The sequence below is a fragment of the Parasteatoda tepidariorum genome, chromosome 1 (genome assembly GCF_982258835.1).
Source record: "Parasteatoda tepidariorum strain Cologne lab strain chromosome 1, Ptep-v5.0, whole genome shotgun sequence".
In the NCBI taxonomy this organism is placed as follows: domain Eukaryota; kingdom Metazoa; phylum Arthropoda; class Arachnida; order Araneae; family Theridiidae; genus Parasteatoda; species Parasteatoda tepidariorum.
In genome coordinates, this window is record NC_141755.1 from 128530469 (window position 1) to 128556046 (window position 25578).

Sequence of the window (25578 nt, forward strand, 5' to 3'; positions counted from 1 at the left end):
AACATGAAAAATTTATTTTGCATACAAATTTTTTTTTATAAAATCAATATATTTAATGGGCCATTTTGTTTTTCTTAATAATACAATAAAGAGAGTACTAAATGAATTACTAAATTTAGAATATAAAGCACTGAACTCACTAAATTTACCAAGTTTTAGTACTAAACTTATAAAGTCTAAACTTCTTATAAGTACTAAACTTATATAGTCTAAAAAATAAATGTGATGATGGGTTTGTCATAAGTAGCTAATAGTTATATAAAGGTTAAATAAGACAAAATTGTAAATAGTTAGATAAAATATGAATATAAACTGAAAATAAGTATTCTGTATAAAATAATAAAATTAATTTGTAACGAGCGTAACTTTAACCGAAACTGTTTGAGCCACCCCATGAACTCTTCAGTTCACGGAATGATACAGTCAGAATGGGATGTTTAGTTTTTCTCAAATCTTTTAATTTCTCTCTAAAATCTGTTTTTCTTTTTATAAATATTCCAACTAACTTAATTTTTTTGTTTAAGTTTTAATTAAATATATTTTGTCCATTGAATAAATTTGTTAATTAACTGCAGTAAAATTGTTTCTGCTTCTTTCTTCTTCTTTTTTTTTTGTGCCTCTTTAAACTTAAGTCACCAAAGCAGGCACAAATTCACATAGAATATCCTTTTTTTCCATTTCATCGTTAAGACAAGAGTTAAATCATATATATCTATGAAAAATATCAGAGAGAATTAAATTGTTTCATTCAATGAATACTAAAAAGTATCTTTAAAATGATTTTCAGTGGGATTCCCAATCACCTTGAAAATTAAGTAAAATAATGTTATTTAGTACTACCTCTTTCATCTAATTCGAGCTTGTGAATTAAATAGGAAGTATTTTAAACTTGAAAAAAAATCATTAGCCGAAAATGGGAAACCTAGATAACAACAGACAAGGAGATAAAAAAAAATTGCTTAAAGAAAAGAAATGCAGTCTACCTGATATCAAATGAAATATGAGGAAATAGCATTGATAAACTGAAAACAAAATTTATACAATATTATTCTAATATGTCATTCAGAGAACATACATTATAAAATTCATGTAAAATGAGATATGAAAGAGTGAGTATAAAATTAAAATAAGAATTTTTAAAAAATTAAATGTACAAGATCAATATATAAATTTGTATACAATAAAAAAAGTATATTAATTGAACATGATAAAAAATATATCAATTTCATAATTAGAAAAGATATGTTTCTTTCTATCAAAATAAGACAAGAACAGACTTTTTTTCCTTCTTTTAATTAAGATTTAGAATAATGAAGAATTTTCAGTAAAATATGATAAAACTAACATAAAGGGGGAAATGAAAGTTGAGCGTCAAAATAATTGCTACATGTGCATTTTACCTTGCATACTACATTTTATCTTGTTGATAATTTTTCTTTATATTTAACTAAATATAAATATAAACACAAAACTTTTTTTTTCATTGAAATAAAGCACTGTTTTTTAGAAGAAAAAAAATTTTAAAAATCGAGGCAGTAACATTAAATTAAAGACTTGCGATTATTAAAAATTGAAGAAACAAAAATAACTCCTCACTAAAATCAATAAATGTATATTAAATTCTGAATAATAAATTGCGCAGTGAAACTAAAAACTATACTCACTCTATTATCAAAAGCAAAGTCACTACTGGGCCGTTCAGTTTCTCTTTCACGGTCAGCTACCAGAGATTGAGGAATTAACTGTGTAATTTCACTTTGAACTCCATCTTTTTCACGTCCAATAACAAATCTGCAAAAGATAAAGGGAAATTTAAACTAAATAAAATTAAAAAGAGACATCAATTGCAATAATTTTTAATAAAAAGAGGCAAAAAGGATAAAAGGTTAAACTATAAATTTTAAAAGTAATTATCTCTTTTTTTTTCTTGGAATATAACAATAGAATTTTAATATTGCAATTGCTCTTATTTAAACCTTTCACTAAATAATTATAGATAAGTTTATACACAAATATTTTTCATTCATTAACAAAGAGCCTGAGGAAATTGATAAAACATCCAAAAGCAGTATTTACTAATATTTAATAAACGTTTTGACTATAAGTGAACTAAAAAAAGACAAACTAACAAGCAATAACTTCAGAAAGAAATAAAATAGCTTGCAAGAATGCCTTTTTTTCTAGAATAAATCAATGATATGTGAAAACATGTCAAAATAAATTAAATACACAAGAAAAGTGTTTAGGTAAATAAAAGATCATTTATTGGGGTTGCATAAGGAGACTACATAACTCAGCTATCTTTTTAAATGCTGTTGGATGCTATAGTTTGTTAAATAATTCTCACCATACGTCCTGGAAGTGTCTATAGAAAGTTTCCATTTTTGGATAATTTTTAGGAATCAAAATAAATGTTTTTCTGGTCACTCCCCACACCAAAAAATTCCAATTTTTTTTATTTACCATCTGTAAATATTTAATATGTAAGAGTAAGAAGAAAAAAACAATTTTCGTGCTGTGTTTAGGACAGCTAAACATTTATGCAGCTGTAATAGGCACACTTAAAGGTTATTGAAAACTAAAGAGTAGAAGGAAAAAGCAAAACGTCAGTGAGGGATATAAACTATGAATATTAATGAAGGTAAGCATTAATACTATTTTAAAAATAGTATTAATGCTTACCTTCAATAAAGGCAATAGGCTTTGTTTTTTTCTTTGTTTTTTTTTCAATTATTAAAAATGAAAACCATTTTTTTAAAAAAAAAACCTTATTTAATTCTATTGCTTATTCAATGTGTTTTTCATTAAATAGGATAACTTAATTTAATTGTTTTCTAATATTTTTATCAGAATATCTTTGCTTCGAATTCTTCATATGAAATGTTTTTATTCCAGAAAAAGGAAGCTTCAACTTAAAATTCTGCTTGCGTTTCACCTCTTTATTTTAATCAATGGCTTTTATTTATTCTTTCTAATTTTCTAGAAATCTAATTTTAACCAATAACTAAACAAAATATTAAAACTGAATTTCGCTGTTTTTTATTTTACTGGCACATTTTATTAAATGATGCATGATTTGAGCTTTTTATATCTTTTATAGGGAAAAATCCATTGCCAGGACTTGCCATAGACCAGATGACTAATGATACAGGACACTCCACGGCGCGATTAAATTTGAACTCCAGTTTGCTTTCTATTATATTTTGCCTTAAAATATAGAATTTATCAATTTACCCAAAATAGCCCCGCTTTCCTCAAGGAAAGTCAACTGTCGACCCAAAATTTTTAAAAGCAAGTGATTAGGCATGAGCCTATTCACAGTCCATGATAATTAAATTCTAGATTAGTAAGAAGAGTATAATCCTTCTTTGAAGTAGGAACGTAAAGAATATTTGACCACTATTCGGTATTCGACTTATTCGGCCCGTTTGCTGAATATTCGGCTGACCGAGTGTTTGGCCAAATATTCAGTAAATTATTTCTAGGAAAAAATTTTTTTGACAGTTCTTTTAGAAATAAGAAAGATTAAAAAATTATATAAAATAGTCTTTTTACTTTACATAATCAGAAATAGTTTTTACACAAATTTATTGAGTTTTAAAATTTATGAGCTTGCAAATTTATATTCTAGAAGACAAATGGAAAAGGAAAATTTCAAAAAATGAAACTAGATTACTTTATACTTTCTGCCAAATTACTATTCCTTATATCCTTACTTTGGAGAAAATATTTTAAGGTCAAAAAATAACAATAGAAATAGAAATAAATAAAAAATATCAACCACTGAATAACACAAAACAAAATGTACCTCACTGGTCCTGAAGTATTTCTTAATACAGTGGCTGCATAAGCTTGAGTTACACCAACAAGGGATTTTCCATCAACTTCTGTAATCTGACTGATTCTTCACAAAATATAAAAGAAAAAACAAAAACTTAACTGAACACATGAATTAGAATTTTTAAACTTCAAAAGTAATTTTATTGTAACACTCTCCATCTGCATTTTTTTAAAATGCAAAACACATTTTATTAGAAAGTTATAGTAAGATATTGGCAAAAACTCTTTTGATTATCTCGGGCGATTTTCCAGAAACCACATTTTTTTAAATTTGACTGACACATGTAATTAACACATAAATCAATTCATATGAAATTTCATTATGTTGTTATCAAACATTCTTATGTGAATTGGTATCCAGTTGATAGCTTCATTAAATGAAGCACATTTCTAATTAAAACTGACAATACATGCTTAATAAAATAGAAAAAAAAGTGCCAAAACAATCTATATAAAATAACAAGTAAATCATATTTTACATCAGCTTAACTTGACTGTGCTCAGGGCCGGAGCATGCGGGGCCATTTGAAGTTTTGGGGACCTTCTCGTATATTTTTTATTTATTCAAATATAAAAGTATTTATATATCATTTAAGAAAGCATATTTAAAATAAATAATAATAAATTAAATTTTACTTTATTTCGCTACATTAGAAGTAAAAGAATTATCGTCTAATGTATAATTGAAATTGATTTTCTTAAAGAAATTTTTTTTAAGGGGGCCTAGTCTGGCCTAATGGGTAATCCGGCCCTGTTAATCAGGAATGTCTATTTAAATATATGTTGTTAAAGGACTATCAATAAAGAATAAAAAAAAAACCTATTTGGATTATCTAACATGAAAATTAACAATTTTTTAATCTCACTTTCAACTTAATGATCTGGCATTATTTAGCATCATTTAAGAAGAAATTTGACACACAATTATCAAAATTTTTATGGTTAAACTCCCTTTACAAATATGAGCCTTCCATTAAAATATTCTTTTGAAAAATAGAATTCATATTTTTAAAACTAAATCTCTTTTTAACAGATATTGCAGCAAGACTGAAAATTTTTAATACACTTTGCAAAACTTATTTCAAGGACATAACCTTTCACATCTTTGAGATTTTATTCTGAAATTAGAGCTGCAAGGTGAACTTAGGGTAACTGAACAAAATGAAGTGCTTTATTTCCATGCTCAAACCAAAGTATTTTTAATAGAAACTATTGTAAGAACATTTCTATGGAAAGAAGTACCTTCCATCTTTATCAGCATTTGGAGTAACTGTTTTCACAAATATACCAAGTTTTTCCACTCCGGCATCAGCTCCAACACCCATTCCAATAATACTTAACCCTAAGCCTTCTGGACCTAATATGAAAATAAAAAATCAAAATTTTAGTTTCAAATGAAATAGTTTCATTTCAAAACAAAGAGCTACATTCAAAACAATTTAGTAAATAAATGATATAAACACTCTGCACAAGTTGAACCAGTATTTATATTATTTTAAAGTTATGCGACGGGCGTAACTTTCAAATAATAAACTGATTAGCAACTGGTTGGTTTGAATAATAAACTGATTAGTATTAACAATAAACGAAGAGCAATAGAATCTTTTATAATAGGACAAGAATCTGATTAAAATAATAATTAGAAGAAATGCAAGAATCTGATTTTAGGAAAAAGGACAACATACCTAAACTTTAAAATAAATACCCTTTTACTATATATGAATAAAAATATTTAAACTAATTAGAATTTCAAGTAATACTACTTTTCTGCTATAAGCATAGATAACCATATCTTGAATTAACAGAGTGATTTTTATATAGGGTATTTCATATTTACAACCCTAAACAGATATAACAAAACTTCTATAAGAAATCATCTTTATACATCTTCTTCATTATGACACTTTTAAACTATCAATTTAATGTTTAAATGTCTTCTAGAAGAATTAAGAGTTTCTAGAAATTGTATTGTCTTTCGAATCAGTAAAGTAAACAAAGACAAATTCCAACTCACTTAGAGGAGCTTTTATTCACATTTTCAGCAACTGACCGTTAACTACAGCTAGTGTAAAGTGTTTACTTACCTTCTTCATACCTAGTGGCACATAAAGCAATCATAACTGGTGCAAGTAGAAGACAATATTATCACTGGGGCAATAAATAACAATTACGGTACAAGAGTCTGATAAAAAATAATATAAACACTAATTTTAGTGCTTATTATTATCGCAAAGTTTAACTACTAATTTGAATATATTATTTGGCTAAACTTTTATCAAGAGGTGAAAATTCTAGAAATGATCTGTTATCTTAATGACCAATTTTGCACACAACAGTGAAAGGTAACTAGATGTTTCCCTGTCTTTTTAGAATCATTGTCAAAAAAAATTTACGTAGACTTTGGAGACTGCAAAGTGGTATTAAAATGGGAAAAAAGCAAAAAACCAATTAAAATCTGCCTAATAACTAATAAGAAAAGTAGAGTAAAAAACATAAAAATAAATTTGATTGCTAAATAAAACTTAGAGATGTTTCTAAAAGACACCATTTATTTCCATTTCCCTCTGACAATCAAACAGTAAGACAAATACAAGATTACAATTTAAGTTTAAACTAAAAAACTTTGCATTAACAAAATAAATAAAAAATTTATAAAATAAAAAATTATCATTTAAAACTATTTGTTTCACAAAAAGACATTAATTGAAAAATTACCTTCAATAAGATCAACAGGAAAAACATCCATTTTTTCAATTCTTTTCTCTAACTCATATTCAGCAGATGCAGATATCGGATCAACGTCTTCATTCCGTCTATCATAGTCTTCCGTAGAATGAGTGCTATAAACCTAGAAATAACAATACCTTTAAAATTAAAACTGATATGGGAATATACAATGTTAAGGGCAATAGTTTATGACATCAAGAAAAGTCTATTAGGAGTTTAAAATGTATAATATGTAATTTTTCTGTGGATAATTGCTACATTCATTACACATAATCTAAAACCTAACTGAATATTTTACAACATTATATATCATTTAATAATCAACACTTGGAGATGGATACTATTCAAAAAAGGAAAGTCAGCTAATTGGCCAAGTCCATAAGTTAACTGGTCAAGCCATAATTAATTAACCCTTTTTGTACTGACAGGACTTTTAATTCCCACTAATAATGTTCTCTTACAACAATGCAACAGAACAAAATATTGCATTAAAACTCGTCTGTACCTGTAATATAACTTTTCATTTAACATTATTAGTTGCAAACACATGATTATTAGAAGTTGAACATCAACATGGTACTATTTAGTTTTTGATATCGTGTTTGAGGATGCCATTTTATAACTTCTCAGTTCTCTATCTTGATCAATTCCATAAATCTTTCATACTTTTTTATTGATTCATTGAAATTTAAAACTAGTTATAAAACAAAGTGTTAAATGTTTCGCTTTAATTAAAATTTTATATTCATTATATTTATTATTTAGCATGTTAATCTTATATTTTTTTAAAAAATATTCGTCAAAAGTGCAAAATAATAATTAATTTTCAGCTAGACAAACCAAATTCTATATTGCTTTCCAAACTGAATCCCTAATCTAACAAATGAGCAATTTAATTCAGACAATAATGTGAAAATGAGCATGTTCTGACAGAATTAAAACTTAATTCTAACCAATTTTATTTTAGAAAGGTAAAAATGATGTATATATTGGATAGAAAACATCAGAAACCTTAAGTTAGTTTGAAAGAAGGTTGAAAAAATCCATTCTATATTAAATTAAAGGCGTGATATGCAATTATATTAAAGTATTTCAACTAATAACAGATACCATTACCAGCTTAAAGTTAGTTGTATAATATGCAGAACAATACAGTGCACTTTTGGAGCCTTGAATAATATTTCAAATTTTAAAAGGAAATTCTAGTTATGCTTTGTTATATGGTTTATTACAACATTTCTTCCATTTCGCATGTTTCATTTAAACAGTAATTAGCAAACTTTACATCTAAGCTATTTAAATGAACTCAGAATACTTAAAAAGCATTAGAAAAATGATTAGACAATTTTTACACCGAAATTTTTAAATAAAACTCATAAGTTAGAAATTAATCGTAAGTTATCTTTTGCCATATAACTTTTTTCCATAAAAAATTTATAGTTTCTTTTTAAAATTTATTTTATCAATATTATTCTTGCTATATTAAAACCAATTAATCTGTGACTCAAACAAAGATGAATTTTTAAATAAGAAAATTTTATGAATATATATATTCACTACACATAGCAATAACTATAGTAAAAATGGGTAGGTACCAGGGCTTGAAAATTACATAGCATGGCATATCTCAGGCATTCTGATTGGGCATATATCCTTTTTTTACAAGCCGGGCATGTAAATATTGTATCAATAATTTGCTAAGACAGTGATTACGGGTCCCTAAAAGTTTGATTATAAATAAAAATTTATGTGAGAGCAAAAATAGGAATGATATCATTATAAGAACTCTCAACTTAACATCTACTTTAAATCTTTAAGCAATTTTGCATTGCGCCCTCTTTTTTAATATGAACAAAAGTTTCCAAAGAAGTTCGAAAATTCCTCACATAACAGATAAAAGTAACCAATTAACAGAAGAAAAAAGGAAATTACTTTAATTGGATTCGTGCTAAATGATATTTTTGTAGTTCGACGAATTGGGTGTTCAGGATCAGGTACGTCATTCACAGGTTCTAGTTGGCAATTATCTTCGATCTCTGGAGGAGATAAACCAGGACATTCGAAATAGTAGTGGCCATCTTCAAGAAAATGATATTCTGTACCATCATGTATGAGCGTAGAATCAAATTCGCCTTGAGTGAATGTGGCATTCAATACCTCCTTCTTGCAATTATCATTTAATGTTTCTTAAGCCACATCTTAATGACTTTCATCAGATCTAGATAAAAGTAATACTACTTCTCTTGCCTCCTCATCACTTAACAATGCTGGATGTTCCCTTGATAAAAAAAAAAGACAGTTAAAGATATCTTAAGGAAAACAAAAATGAAAATTTATCAAGATGGGATAAAAAGTGCAAAGACTAGATTAACATATACACTATTAAAAGTAAGTTAAAATTAGATATACAAAAAAGCTGTTAATTGACTTTTTTACGTAAAAACAGTGTTTTACTTGCTACTTAATAACTCAGCAGCTCCATCTTTACTCAGTAACAACAAAAAAAATTTACATACTTAACTACAAAAACTAGATTAAAATATACAGCTTAAAATTAAGCTAAAATTAGATATAATAAACAGTTAATTGACTTTTTTAGAAAAAAACAAGGCTTTACCTGCTACTTAATAACTTAGCAGCTTCATTTTCAGTCATTAGCTCTATATATCCAAGATTGCTATTTTTTGTTGAGCTGGTATCCAAAGGCTATAAAAAATTTATTGAATTTCATTATTAGAGAAGAAATACAATTTTGTAAGTAATGGCTGTTTATACTCTTAAGTTTTTAAAACTTCAGGTATTTAACCCGGAAAAAAAAATTCCAATAAATATAAGGTTTTAAATATTACAATGAAGTACCACCTTTTAAAAATGGTATTCTTTACAAACAATCAAAAACTCATAAGTTTAGATATTATAAAATAAAAATATTATTTCAACTTCAAAAAAGATATTTAAACTTTCTGAAAGGGATAAAAAGGAAAGTTTAAGCTTTAAAATGAGTTGATTTTATAAACAAGTAATATAAAAAAAATAAGTAAATAACTTCATCTCTTGCAAAGCTGACAAACAATTAAAAGAAAATTGTTACAAATTACATACCTGGTTTATTTAATTTTGATTTAAAAAAGTTGAATTTAAAATAACAACTAATAAAGAGAACACTTACTTGTCAAATTCATTTTCACACCAGTCAGGCTCTCTAAGTTATTGTTCATGCTACGGATAAAAAACCACATCTAAATCCCTGCCAAGAAAAAAAAAAGAGAATAAAAAAATTCATTTCATTTATCATTACTTTGAAGAAATAATTTAGCTCAAAAGACAAATATTTCCAAATGCTGTGAAAAGACTAAAATATCTTATAATACAAAATTAAAAAAATGTTTTTTTAAAAATTAAATTCAATAACTTTTTAAGGACTACAAGTTGCACTACCCTGGTACAAAGTTTTCTTTTTATAGAATTGATGGTAATGTAAAAAATTATTAAAGATTATAAATTTTTAAAAAAGAAATATTAAGTTCATAACATCTATCATGCCTTCTGCAATATAAAAGTTGATGCATTTGTATACAGTATGTAAAACAATAACTAACAGTCATTAGAAGCATTTTTTGTCCTGAAAGCACAAAATGATTGCCACTTGTTAAGGCAGTGAGGCTAACTTGGCCCCTGGCCTGCAGGCTGGTAGAGCCTCATAGACATGTAGTCAAGTGCAATCTTTTAGTCAATGGTCCTTTAAATCAGTAACTAAATACTCTTAATTTTTCTTCTTCTAAAGAACTTAGACTAATATTAGTAGCTTTATACAAAAAGCTACAGTTTAGTGTGTAAAATAAAAGAATGAGCACCTCAATATCCTTTGGCCTAATTATTTTATCTTCATGTGCTAAGATGCTAAATTAGTAGAATTATTAAGATAACATCTTAGTGTAGGGGTGCACAACCTGCGGCCCTTCGACTACTGAAGTGCGGCCCGTGAAAGCTTCTAAACACAATAAAAAAATTTAAAAAATGGCAATTTTTAGTCGCACTTTTAAGTCATCACGTTTTGACACAATCAATTTTAACAGATTCTTCAGTAAATGTACGTTTAACGCGCTTACTTTAAGCCGATTTTATTTAAAATATGAATGATTTTCTTAAAACAGTTATTTCCGCTTTTCTACGTGATTTCAAAAATCCCGACTTTTTATTACGATGCAAGTTTCAGATCACTCATTTAATTAATCACTTTTTGGTGCACTTTATTTGTGACGATTTCATCTTAAATCTAAGTGATTCTTAATCTTTTTTTTTCGCAATTCTTTCTGTTTTTCAACAATTTTTATCGGCAGTTATTGCTATGAGTTCCCACGTATTATAAAAAATTCCAATTATTCTATTACGACATGCAAATTTTAAATCGTGCATTTGACACGCTTTATTCATGTTGAGATCAGCATAAATATAAGTAATTTTTTGCTCCCAATTATTTCTATTTATTATGATGTTATTACGACACGTGATTGTTAAGCGCGTAAATAAATAATCACTTTTTGATACGGTATTTCGATACAGTTTTATCGTAAATCCTAGTTATTTTTTCTTCGTTTCTTTCCGCAACGAATATGATTTGGTCGAATGTGGTAATGAATTGTGATTTGGTCAAAAACCAAATATTCGGCAAAAAAAGAAAAAAAAGAAAAAAAAGAAAAAAAATCAACTGAACACCGTACACTTGGGGCCAAATAGCAAAATCTTTTAGCAGCATAGCAACACTAAAACTAAAATTTCAATGCTCAGAATAATATTTCCTGGAAAAACGTATTCATAAATTAACTCGAAAAAATAAGGCCAATCAAGAACGATTTTGAAAATGTCGAAAAGCGAAACAGAGAACATAAAAATCAATCTTAATTTTTGAAAGAAAATATTGAAGCTGAACATCTCAGTTTTCCAATTACCAGAAAAAGCCAAGAAAAATGAATTAAGTCAACAGAAATGCTATTAGAAATTACTGCATAATAATAAAAACGTCTAAATAAAGTTTTTTTTATTTAAAGAAAATAAAAAGTTAGAAAAAACGTTCTTAATTTTTTAAATGAAAATCTTATGCTGAAAATCTCAATTTCAATTTGTCTCATTGCCATAATTTTAGAAGAAAAAAATTGCTATAAAATAAATTTTATTAGTAACTTTATTTTTAAAAAAAAATGCTGAGTCATAATAAAAATAAAGAAAAACAGAAAAAACAAATTTTTCTTAGTTCCTGAAACAAAACTTTAATACTGAAAATCACACTTTTCTATGTTACTGGTTATTTATATTACAGTACCGGGAAAGAGTGATAATAAATCAATAGTGTGAGACGTTCTGTTAAAATGCTGGGTTATAATAAAAACAGCAAAAAAATGGGAAAAAATCCTTCTCAATTCTTAAAGTATCGAAAAAATGACAAAATTGGCTTGTCTGATTATAATTTAAAAAACAAAGTAATATCTATAAAAATTCAAAAATAAAAAAAACTTAAAAATGCATTTCTGAAAAATATTCTGCCGAATATTTGACTGATCATTCAACCAACTGAATTTTTTACAGAAGGGCCAAATACTCGTTGCATCCTTAATTTAAATGCAATGTTATTGCAACTTGAGAAATCATAAAATGGCGGAAAACGAGAATTTTTATACTGCTCACTGCTTGTAGTTCAGATTTAAATTTTTTGCTGCTTAAGTGATCTTTTTCGATAAAAAAGAAGAAAAATGCTTACGATATAAAAAAAGTCTAATGATTTATAAAATGAAATAATAAAATACATTACAAAATAAGCATTGAATTTTATTTTGAACTATCACAGTTTTGTGTTTATTTTAGGCTTTTGTTTAAAACCTATAAATTTTCCTCAATTAAAATATTTAATTTGAATTTATATTACTTAATTATGACTAAATTTTTTCCTACTTTCATTCTGTGGGCATTACAATTATTTTATTAGAATTTAATTCTAAAATGAATTTTCGTATTGCATGATATGTTAAAAAAACATTTATTTTCTTCAATATTTATTTATTTTGATAAATCTATTGTTCATATGATAAAAACAGCAATTTTTTTTTGTAAAAAAAGGTATAAGTTTTTATTATTTTTGAATTAATTCTAATAATGGAACACCTTTAATCTTTTACAAATATATTACTAAGTTCATTGATAAAAAAAATATAAAGCTAATGTTTAAATAAACATCACTACATTTGTCATTAACATGTCTAAATACATGTGCGGCCTTTCCTTAGCCAACCTGCAGTGCAAGTGGCTCTTCACTCAAAAAGGTTGTGCACTCCTATCTCAGTGCATGAAAGATTATAAAGGTGCTCGCTTTCTTATTTTGCATATTGTGTATAACACACTATTGAAAAACAAATTAATAAACATTTAATCTATAAATTTATGAAGGATCCACAATAGGAACTCACTTGTAATTTTTACTTTTTTTTAAAGAACTTAGACTAATGTTTGCAGCCTCATTCCTAAAAAAACAATATTAAGAAAGCAAACACTTCAATATTTTTTGTATTGCACAAACTACACAGCACACGGTATTAACAAACATTTAATCTATAAATTTATGAGGGATTCACAATGGGAACTTACTTGTAAAGAGGTAACAGAGACTGGTAATCGGAAGGTGAAGTGGTCTCAGGAAAATAACTGAGTATTCCCAGGCGGTGGGACAATGTTTCTGCTCCCATATAAGTGAAAAGCGTTGCTACCGCTTCCCAATTAGAGTGAAAAGCAAACTGTATGGTCGCTTCCAGGTCACACTGGGATCGGAATTCTTTGAAAAACTAGGGATCAAAACGCTGTTGCGCTGTCACAGCACCACCTAGAATTATCTAGAGGGAAAAAAATTACTTAAACAAAGTTAAAAGCTTGACGATGCTCACATACATTAATTAAAATAATAAACCACAGCAGCATCTTGCAAATTTTAGCTAACAATTTGAAGCACCCTTAATTGATATTTTATTGTATTCTGATTGAGATTGTATTGTATTTCGCAGTCAGGTCATTTTCTTGTCTCTGCCAAATTGGTTTTTATCATGAAAGATGTTTACTTGTTTAGCATTGACTGTCGGTTTCTTTCTTCTGTTCATTCCTACACGACAAATGAATCACTTGCTGAGTTAAAAAATTAATTTACATCTTAAAGTGGGCATAAATTTCGAGACAAATTTAAAACGATTAGTTCTTATTGACTGAAATGAGATGGTTTCGCACAAATTAGCTTTTTTCTCCCCATATTGGGGAATCAATACTTTCAAGCAGCTTAACGCAGAGGTGAAAAATGCATGAATTATGAATGACATGCGAAAGTAATAAAGCTAAAAGCGAATAAATACTAATACAGAAATTTAAAAAAAGTTTTCAAAATATTTCTTCCTTTTTTTCAATCGAAGAATATGTGTTAGTTTCCTATTGCTCTTATTTAATAATCTAATTGAACCAATATCATTTATCACGGACAGATGGACATTTTAAAAGAATTTAACTGCCAACGATTTCAAATTCATCACCGTATATTTGAGAAATGGCCATAATTTTCTTTTACTTACGAAATGGCCATATTTAGGCAAACGAAAATATTTGGTGAGCTAATAATTTTCTACAATAGGCTAACATTTTGGAGACAAAGTTCAAACTTTTGGTTTTTAGATTATGAATCAACCGAAACCTCAGTTTCACTACTTTTTGACGAGTGTCATAACGATGCTCCAAAATTTGTTAACGTTTGAATCAAAATTCTAGCTAAATTCTAGCTAGTAAAATAATCAGATATTCGATAACTTGATTTGCTCATTTTTTTAACGTTCGAAAAAACAGAAAGTTTTGATAGATTAACGATAGCCTATAATGATCTAACCTTGTGAGGGTTGTTGAAATTATCATTGTCATCACTGTATACATTAGACTCTTCTTTATCAATATCACTGTAAACTTTAGGAAATAATTTTCGATATTGTGTTCGAGTGTATACTACAAATATAGACGTATACTACAAATATAGACCAACAGATACTAAACACTTACTTTTCAAACTTAATTTCAAGGCGATAACTCAATGAAACGGAACGGCTCAAATGATGCTTCTCAAATAAATTATTCCAGTAAATTATTTATTTATCACATTTAATTCAAAAAAAATCTTGGATTCAGTAGCATAACTTACTTTAAACATTTAAACTTTTAGAACACCAAGAGCAATCGTTGCCATGAGAACATAAAATGAACTAAAGCAAGTCATTTGAACTTACGTAAAAAATAAGTATTGTTTATGCGAACCTAGAAAAAAGGTAGCAATTTTTAGCATTCATTTTCATTCCTTATTTTAGAATTGCTTTTTGGCGAGTTTTTTCGTTTTGTTGCTGTACGCATAAATATTTGATGCTGAATTTAACGAAAACTCATATTGTATAAATTGTTAATAGGAGTTATTAAATGTGTTTATTCATCAAGTTATTCATTTTGCTTCAATCCTACGTCTAAATTTCGACTACGAGAATCCTTCTAAGAGACGTTTTTAGATAGTTGTTTCGTAGACGTCTCCTAAGGTCCACCGCATATTTTATCCATATTACGTCTATCATAGTTATCCATCAGACGTCTGTGCTTAAGCCATTTTAGGTTATACATTTATAAGTTATTTGAAAATAACTAGTAGTAAAAATTCTTTAAATATTGTTTCAACAATAATTTGTTGTTGTTGCTGAGCTAACGAAAATAGCAAGTGAGTTAAGCTAATTCCTTCGTTCGATTACTGATTCAGTTTTAACAGTTATAATAGTATTTAAATGTAAGGATAAACTATGAAAAATTAGGAAAAAATAACCACAACGATAATTTTGTTGCAGTAGGTTGTCTATCGCAGGTTAAATTTTTCTACTATAAACCAGCGTTTGGAGGTAAAATTTAATCTTTTAGTTATCGTTAAAAAAGTAAAGCTAGTTTCAGTCATAATCTATTTTTTTTTGGCATGTTGAAAACCATTTCACAAAACAGTCTGATGACTGGAGACAAAATTATAACTTGTCAAAAATTCTGCAGATCTTACTTTGGCTACAATTTTAGTTTGAGCAATGAGCTAACGAAAATATTTTTGTGAGAGAAAGGCAGCTAACGATTAATATGGGTTACGCTTTGCTTCGGATTTTGTAAATGTAAAAACAATTCATACCACATTTTTTTTTGTTGAAGCTTGCTACCTACAATGGATAAAATTATGCATTAAGACAATAAGTCGCGCTGATTCAGGGGATAGAGGGCTTTTCCTCCCAAAAGGGTGACCTTGGCTCAAATTCCACAGGTGGCTGATCGTTAAGAATTCTACTCCTGGCTTTTACTGACGACTGTGGTGACGTAAAATATCCTTGTTAGTAGATGGGTTCGAACTCCCTTGTACTTAGTGTGAGAGGCTTTCGGGGTTTTTCTTTTCATGTTTCGCATTTCTTGTATTCTACTCCATAAGAAAAATCCTTCACGAAGGCTAGTTTATGTCAATACTCTTGATCAAAGTGTTCCCCCTGTCTTCTGGGATGTTTTCAAAGTTACAAGGCTAGGCAGTTGGACATTGGTAGACATTAACTCAAAAATAGATCGGCTGTCTGATGCCGGTTATAAAACAAAAGGAATCGGTAAACGCATTGAGAAAAAATCAAAATTATGCTTTCCTGGAGAAAACTTACTTTAAACTTCTTGCTAAAGCTTTTTTTTATGGGTGCGCTGACGAAAACTTTCGGCGGATCAATGTATGAGATTAATATTACATGACCTAACAGTTCGAAACAAAATCAGATTAAAAAAATAAGCTTAATCAGCTATAAAAGCTGTTATGGTTTCAAAAATGCATGTAAGCAGGTTAGAAGCGAGCATTTCTGCTGTAGACAAAATTGTTCTTGGCTGAGGGGGGATGGAGGTTAATGGTTAGTTATTTCGCAGACCAATGGCACGATAGTGGCAATTTAGTCAGCATTCAACACAGATCGCCATTTCCGCAGACGATCGAATGGAAATCGACCTGAATCTGTATGGGTTTCATGAAGCAGCCCAAACACCGTTTTTCCCAAAGATAGTTCAGTTCCTGACCCACTGAGACATCGGGACTCTTTTCTTATTGTGGTAAGCTAGCTGGCTGATAAAAAGTTTTAAGGGCTGTTATAACTTACGATATTCTCATATAATCTAGGCCTTTGTGGTCAAATGTTAAACTTCACTTCAAAAAGTTGCAGAATTTTTAAAACTTAACAAAACGCTGTTTTGCAGTAATTATTTGGCATAAGATTATATATATATATATATATATATATATATATATATATATATATATATATATATATATATATATATATATATATATATATATATATATATATATATATATATATATATATATATATATATATATATATATATATATATATATATATATATATATATATATATATATATATATATATATTTGGTGCTTAGCATACGAAACTTTTTCCTGTCATAACGTTTAACTAACTATCTAAAATTCGATGGAAAAATCTACAGATTATCTAGAACTTAAAATATCGTCCGCACAAATTACCTTGTTTGAACTCACTCCTGGAAAACATTTAGTTTGCGTCTTTGAACATCAAAATCCGATAAATGCATAAAAAGTTATTCAGAGTGGTTCGATTTTTTTGCACCACGTACTTGATATTTATAATTTAATAAAAACTTAAATTATTCATATATTTTTAAAAACCAAGTTCAATTAAAATTTAAACTTCCACAGCTTGAAGACATGAAAGTATCTATTAAATCTTCATACAACTTGCAATGGGTAAAATAGTGATTGCTTCTGTCACATTATCTGTTATAACATAATATTTTAACATGTATTATTGCAAACTGCAGCATTAGATATCATTAAGCATTATATAATAAAAAAAAATAATTTGTAGTTTTTACTGAACAGCAATCAATAAATTTAATTTAAATGCATGGCACAATACGTTTATACACACAGGTTTATTTATTCATTAATTTATAACCGTCGTTGAATCGCCAACCCAAGACTGATAATGTTCAACTCCGTAGCCTTGTCATTTTGTTCCCAATCCAGACGACAAGGGCACTCCTGGATCAAGTATTGGGAGAAATTTGTCTTCCTCGGTGACTAATTTGATGGAACTAACCCGCATTTGCGTTATTAAGAGAAGAGAATCACGAAAACCCTCCACGGTTAATCTGACTGCAAGGGGACCCTAACCCATGATCCTACTACCTCTGAGGATATTTTACGTCAGCACATAGGTCGATGCAAGAAGGATGCGGAATTAATATCGACCAGCAATCGGGATTTCACCTCATTGAATCACCTCATTGGAAGGCAAACGCTCTATGCCCTGAACTATCACGGCTCCACACACATTGGTTTAGAAAAATAAGATAAAAATAAAATTAAAACTATCCAATTAAAGTCAGCTTTTTTTTTAAATAAAAGACTGCTTCCTAAAGAAAATCCTCTTGGACTTTTTTAGAAAAGGCCAACTTTTATAGCTACCCTACTAACTAACGCTTAAAATGGACAAGCATTTCGAAAACACTATTTGTGGTGGAAGGAAAGGTTTACTGCCTTTGGGTTTATCATTTGATGGCAAAATTCAAATTTGTCATTTTAAGAACAAAATCTTTAACAGTTTGCTCTTGTTATGTTATATTATTTTGTGGGCAAGATAAAAATTTTAGTCAGGTTGATCTGTAAACTAATAATTTGCTTTTGGTAATACGGATTATAGCAATTACTAATGAAGTATAACTGCCTATTTTGGTTCAATTTTTAATCATTAAATAAAGCAGCGATTGTAAAAAATATTAATTGCGATATTCATCAAAAAAAAAAAAAAATTAAGCTTTCTTATGAAATTTTTCTTTAAAAATATTGAAGCGCTCAACGCTGTTGTTTAAATTGTATTGCAAAGAAAATTTCGAAAAAAATCAAAATAGCGATTAAAATAACAGCTAGTGCTTTTACTATTTTTCTAAATTTATACAATGTCAAAATAAAGAGTGCACATCCTGAATAACGTATGATCTAATGATCGGATATTTTTTTCTGGATTCTAAGGACTCAATCTTAACAGTTTACGTCTTAGCCTATAACATTTAATTATCGGAAAATAATTATGGCTAAAAAATAATATCTGATAAATATTTATTATTTTATTAAGTAATAACCGAAAAAAACTTGATTTCTGAGGTATAAAAAAAACCTTACATAATTTTAAAGTATCTAATTTTAAATAATCAATAAACTAATTTGATAACTTTAATTTATCAAATTTCAATACAAAAATCGAACAAAATCGTTCGAATAGTTTTTGAGATATCAAATTTTGAATATACGATTCAAGATATAACATTAAGAAAAAGAGATTTTGAAGAGTATTTCGGTGACTAAATCTAAAACCAATATGGAAGTTTGATGATGCATTTCTTGCTAAACTTTCTAGAAAAATAACAGCGATAAAGCTGGAAATCTATTAAGTTATGAATGAAGCAAAAATAAATTCTTCTTAGCCTAATTAACAGAGCCATTGGCATGTAATAAATTAACAATTTCACAATATTTTATCACTTAATATTTTCACAAGAAATTTCAATGCATATAGAACGAAAAATTTGAAATTTCAACATTAGTTGCTGTTATCATTAAGATAATTTCAACAGCAAAATAATGAACAACGACACTATTTAATTGCATTTATTTTTGATTTACCAATGCCCATATTTAAAATTGATTTGTCATAAAGGCTTGATAGAGTGCAATTTTTGAACCTAATCCAAACATTAAAATCCCAACATGCATGGAGTAATTCCAAGGATAAATAAAAATATTTTCAGAAGAGATTGCAATTAGCATCAAATTATTTTAAAAATTATGTAATAGTATTTTTAATTTCAGAAAATACTTATATTTGTATTATATTAAATTTTCAAACACAATTTTAATAAATCTATTTTAACAAAAAATAAAAAAAAAATGTTTTCAAATCTACTAAACCAAAGGTTTTTTCAGTACGAAGTTTTTTTCATATTTTTTCAACTTAATAGTAAAAAAAATTCAAAATAAAAAATAATATTTTTAAAAACCACGTTTTTGTAGTGGAGAATAATAATTAAAAAAATTGAAAAACGAAAAACGTGGGGAGCATGAAGTACATAACAGTAATGTTATATTAGTGTGTGTATGATGTGTATGTAAATCTGTAATTGTAATTGTATCTGAATATGGATGTGGAATATGTTTGTGTATATGTATATGTGGATGTATATGTGGCTGTTCATGTGTATGAGTAAGAAAATGTGTATATGTATGTGTATATGGACTGTTATGTATTTCATGCCCCCCACGTTTTTCGTTTTTCAATTTTTTTTAATTATTATTCTCCACTACAAAAACGTAGTTTTTAAAAATATTATTTTTTATTTTGAATTTTTTTATTTTAAATTATAATTTTCTTCCTTTTTATTTTATATTTTTTAAAAATTATTACTTTTCAATTATTAATGTTCACTACAAAAAACGTGATTTTTAAAAATATATATTTTTATTCAGATTATTTTTCTTAGTCAAGAGCAGTCAAGACTACTACAAGACCACTACTAAAATAATAGAACTTTCATTTTAAATTAGGGATGCAAAAATCTTTATAGAAAAACAATACCTTTACGACTTTCATTAGTTTTATGCTGATGACAACCAAAACAATCTGGAAATGAATGAGGAAAAACTGGATCCTACCACGTGACAATAAAAATCTTTTCACCTGATGTAATACTAATTTGATATAATGGAATCGACAACAAAAGACAATCTCGAAAATAATTTTTTTTTAAATTTTAATTTTATTTTACTTTGTATGTCTTTTTTCTCTTCATTTTCATGCATTGTCATCCAATTCTAAACTATGTGCCAAATTTGAAGTTTGTAGCTAGTCGGGAAGTTAGTTTAAAATGGATTACAAAATTCCACCCGGACAGACATACACGAAGGCAAGTTTATATAAACGTGGTAAAATTAACAAAAATTATAATACTTTTAACTGAATATGGCATGCGCAATTGTAAAAAAAATTGTTTTACTGTTGTATTAATATTTTAAGAAACGTATAGTTGTAACAAATTTTAACATATCTGACGGATGTAAACAAATCGGGTAACACTCAATGCATTTATATAAATGTTTAGAAAAAGATTACGTAGTCATTCTTACTTTTCAGGATAAAATAAAAATCCAAATTTTTCTTTTTAAAATTTTCAAACTGTAACGATATTAACTACATGCATCTTTAAACATACATCTCACATCTGTTTTTATTTTCCAGAAAAGAATGGGGTCTTAAATTGTTTGATGGCTTTAAAATAGTTGTCAAACAATAGACGTCTCCTTAGTATTTATTATAAGGATTCCTCATCTTGGCCCTCTGTGGATGTATTTTTTCTTTGTTCTCACCAATTTACAAAGGGGAGTCGTGGGGGCTCTGGGGATAAAGTGTTGGGTTCGAACCCTAGCGATGGCTGATCAATACGAATTTCGCATCCGTCTCGCATCGATCACAGTGCCGACGTAAAATATCCTCAGTGGTAGATGGATCATGGATTAGACCCTTGCCGACAGTCTAACCGTGGGAGGTTTTCGTGTTTTCCTCTCTATGAAACGAAAATGTGGGTTAGTTAAATCAAAAAATACTTCACGAAGGCAAATTTCTCCCAATACTTGATCCAGCAATTCCCTTGTCTTCTGGATTGAGTTCAAAATGACAAGGCTACGGAGTTGAACATTAGTAGTCGTAAATCCCTAAAGTTGGGTCGAATGTCCAACGACGGTAATAAAATAAAATTTACAAAGGGGTAGGAGTTAAATCAATTCTACAGATTCGGAAAAAGCTTTTTCAAAGAGATTTTCACAACTGATCAAATGGTAGTTATTTAAGCATATCCCTTGTTGTTTGATGGGCATTGGACAGGGGGACATTTAATGACCAGCGTGTAAAAATACGTACTTTTTACTTTTGTTAAGAGTAAGAAAATTGCCAAGCATGCATAAAAGCGAAAAATTTTTTTTATGGTATTTTTCCACTAACTATTTGGATAAAAAAAGCTCTTTTTAAGTTAAGGAAAATGAAAAAGATTGTGAACATCAAAATTCAAGTTTATTGGAATCAAAGTTTAAGAAAATATTCCTCGTGTTCTGAAATCTGTTGTTTTGAGCGGAGAAAGAAAGCTAACAAAAAGAACTAGCAAAGTTATTAAGGGTTTTATATAGTATAAATAGTATTACTGTAATTAGAAAAAAAAACTAAAAGTGTTTTTGAATCTTAATTGAGAAGTTAAAATTGATTTTTTTATGGAAACAGGTTTAGATCTTAAAATTTATGGAACATGAGAATAAAATTCTTACCTGAATTATGGAGTATCACATTATCAGAAAAGAAGGCCGCAACTTGTTCTGTAAAAATTGCAAATAAAATAATGTATAAATTTGTTAATAGGCATTTCAAACCATAAAATTCAATAAAAAAATTCATTAAAAAATTAATGATACTTATATTTTACAAAATATAAGTGTGCACGGTGCAAAAGATCATAAGAGCAGGGAAAAACGAGACAGTAACTTATAGTTTGTCTATATAAAGAACTCCCCTTAGGACAAAGTCTAAAACCGTCTACTGTTATGGAAATCAGAAAACAGCAGAAATAATTAATCACAAGAGGGTACTTTTATTAACGTCAATGTTTCATTAAATTTGGTAATAAGCACTGCTGGTATTATGATAATTTGTGTAGTTTTAATAGGTAGCAAAAATACTAATGGTACAGTGTATTTTATTAGTCTATTTGGTACCTATTAAAACTGCATCAATTCTGCGCAGTTTTATAATAGATATTGTTATTATAGATTTGTATTACTAATGTGAATTATTTTTATACCCTCCAAAGGCTCAATTTTAAGAACTGATTGGATGGAAATTATAAGTAAATCAAACAAGCAATTTATTTCTCATTATTAGTCGTAAGTAAATTATACTTTTACAAGCTTTTAACTAATGTACTTTATTATACATGCATATACCTATGAATTAATTATATGTTTTGTACTCAAATAATCATCTCATTTTCAAGAAAGTTGAATCTTAGTGAAAATAAATTTTAATTTAGAAAATTTTATGTTTGATTGTCTGCATTTTTAACATTTTAAGACAGTAGTTTAAAAAAAATCTTAGTAAAATTTAATGAAAGTTGTTGAAAAATTCACTGAAAATTTGAAAAAAGTTCAGAGGGAATGTATTGTCTCCGATTCTATAACATAATTTAATAATATATATTAATTAGTCAATTGTTAGCATTAATTAGTTAGCTCTTGAGTTCACCCTTTTGAGCTGTTAAGACCGACACTTATTAGTTTTCATAAATCCGATCATTAGAACAAAAGCTATGCAGAGTTATCTCACTTTCTCTCTCTTTTTTTTAAGTGGTCCATTTGAGCTGCTAAATTTGAATGAAATCAGAATGGGATGTTATTCATGCAAATTCATTGTTTCTACAGCAAAATAGTTGCATTTGTTTTTGCTATTATTGTATGAGAGGTTAATACTTTACGAACTTGATATCAAAACAGTTTAAAAAGATGGTACAATCGTGTCGATTTATTTATTTTTACAAATGATTTTTTTTAAATAATAATTTAATAATAATTTAAATAATAATTTTGTTTCTTTTTGGTAATTTAGTATATTTAATGTCACATTCATCATGATGCACTTTTTTTGGATCTTGGTCCAATAGATGCGACTTTTTATATAGTAATTTTGCCAAACGTATTTCATTTTCTGTTTTAATATTTATTTTCAGCCAGATTCTTCAGAAAAAAAGAGCCAGAATGCTAATTTTTATCGAGATGATTTATAGAATACCTACTTCTCTTATTTACTAAGGAAACATGATATATACTTATTACTAAATTATATGAATAATTGATAAATTAAGTTATTAATTAATATCAGAAATTAATATTCAATTTTATTAATCAATTAACAGAATAAGATAAATCTATTTTATTAATGTGAAGAGATTGAGTCGAAGTAAAATAGAACTATAGTCATGAATATTAAAAAAAATTCTTTAAATCTGAAACAAGTCTTATAGTTGGAGGTTTTAAGGCAATTGTTTCGCTTTCAAATTTCAAACTTCTTCAGACTAAACTTTCAAACTTACTCAAGTGGAAATTGGAATTTAGTTAATTTTTATATCTGAATGACAAAACTACCCATCGAATGTTTGGGGGCTATTTCTATATCATGACGCCCGGTGGCTGAGTGGAGCCACAGGTCCTTGGTTCGATCCTTGGGCCGGGCAAGGTTGACTAAGCCTTTCACCCCTTCAGTAGGATCGATGAATGAGTACCATGGGAACTAAACACTGGGGGTTTTGCGCTCGGCTGACCCCCTAACCGGAACATCTGCTCTTGCACTCCAGAGCCCAAGGTCAAGAAAACTAAGATGGGCACAGTAGGCCTTGGCCCTCTATGGGCTGTCGCGCCACTGAGTTCAGTTATTTCTATATCATCAGTCCAGAATCTTATTTTCAATCAAGATTAATAATAATGTTCTTTGTAGTCTTGGAAGTAAAGGAAATGTCTTTTAGGTGTCACCGACGTTTGTGATGCTGTAGTGTGTCTACCAATACATAAATACAATTCTAATATCACTAGTATGTAAGATATGCTAACTCGCTTCAATGTTGGGGTACCTTTTCAATAAAAAAATGTTTTTGTGGCATCTGAATTTTTTTTTTACTACTAGTTATATTTCTATAATGAATTTTGTTAGGTCTGAAAGTGAAAAAAACTGTAAGCAAAAATTAATTATTCACGCATCTGCCTTGTAAAATTGTTTTTGTGAATGACCTAAAAAGAATGATCCTAAAACAAAATTTTCTTTCAAGCCTGCGCAATTTTAACAAGTTTTTATATTAACTATAAAAATGTAATAATCAAACAAAGAAAAACTATTTAGTTTCAAAAGATTAATAAAGACAAAAAAAAAAAAAATTCAAGTTGAGATATGTTTGGCATCTTTCTATTATAAGCTACATATCGGAAATAAATGTTTTTCAAAAATGAAATTTGTTTTATCAGTTTTAGAAAAATCTATTTCAGCGTTTATAGCATTAGCAATAGAGAGAAAACAGTTGCGAAGCCACTTTTTATTGAAATCAGTAACGAACCACTTGCATTGTTTTTCATATTGCAAGACAAAACTGGAGCCAAAGTAAAATTGTTTCTATGGGTTAGAGTATTGTTTTTGGTTATTATTTTTTATTGGCGAGGCAGCTAACCAAAGATTTTGGTGCGATAATGGTTTTTTTTATTATTATTTTTTTATACAAAAATCTGGCGCTTTCGGTAAAATTTAAATACTGCAGTTTGAGAAAAATTATATGAACTTGAAATGAATTAACTTTACATAAACTTTAGATAAATTAGATTTTGTTTGGGTGAACGGGAGGACAAAATTTTTTAAAGGGCTAACAATTTGCTAAAATGGGAGACAAAGTTCTAACTGGTGTTTTTTTATCGGAATTAAGATAAAATTCGTTTTCTGGGAAAAAGAATCGCAATATTTTGTCAAGGCCATATTGTAAGAGAAGTTTAAGTTAAACGAAACGTTTTAGTGGGGTAAGGATTGCCTACTATGGATTTTGTTTAAAAGCAAAATTCAAGCCTCGGGTTTTTTTAAGTTAAAAACTTGTATTGGCCACTAATCACTTTAATTTACAAGTGGGTTTCCCTTATATAGCTTAAATTTTAAGGCAAAAATTCAAACTTTCAGGTTGTAGATCAAAACTTGTCGCTTTGAAACTAAACCGTGGTAACTCAAAAAAGCAAGTTTTTCAGGAGAGTGATTTCAAACTTTCCGCGCTAATGCTAATCGCGGG

General features: G+C 28.1%; 1 protein-coding gene across 3 annotated transcripts in view; it reads right to left on the reverse strand.

The window, feature by feature from the left end:
* Nucleotides 1–25578, reverse strand: part of LOC147816925 (neurabin-2-like) — a 59278-nt gene that overhangs the window by 14010 nt on the left and 19690 nt on the right. For 2 of the 3 annotated variants that reach the window (XM_087152607.1, XM_087152606.1), the window contains exons 4-12: nucleotides 22043–22090; nucleotides 13204–13445; nucleotides 9737–9814; nucleotides 9185–9273; nucleotides 8500–8845; nucleotides 6556–6688; nucleotides 5083–5197; nucleotides 3809–3904; nucleotides 1665–1791 (exon numbers count right to left, since the gene is read on the reverse strand). In XM_087152607.1, coding sequence (XP_087008733.1) covers nucleotides 1665–1791; nucleotides 3809–3904; nucleotides 5083–5197; nucleotides 6556–6586 — 369 coding nt within the window. In that variant the 5' untranslated portion in view covers nucleotides 6587–6688; nucleotides 8500–8845; nucleotides 9185–9273; ... (1 more) ...; nucleotides 13204–13445; nucleotides 22043–22090. Of the gene's footprint in view, nucleotides 1–983; nucleotides 1023–1664; nucleotides 1792–3808; nucleotides 3905–5082; nucleotides 5198–6555; nucleotides 6689–8499; nucleotides 8846–9184; nucleotides 9274–9736; nucleotides 9815–13203; nucleotides 13446–22042; nucleotides 22091–25578 lie in introns of all 3 variants that reach the window. The other variant, XM_087152608.1, reaches the window with a different exon arrangement.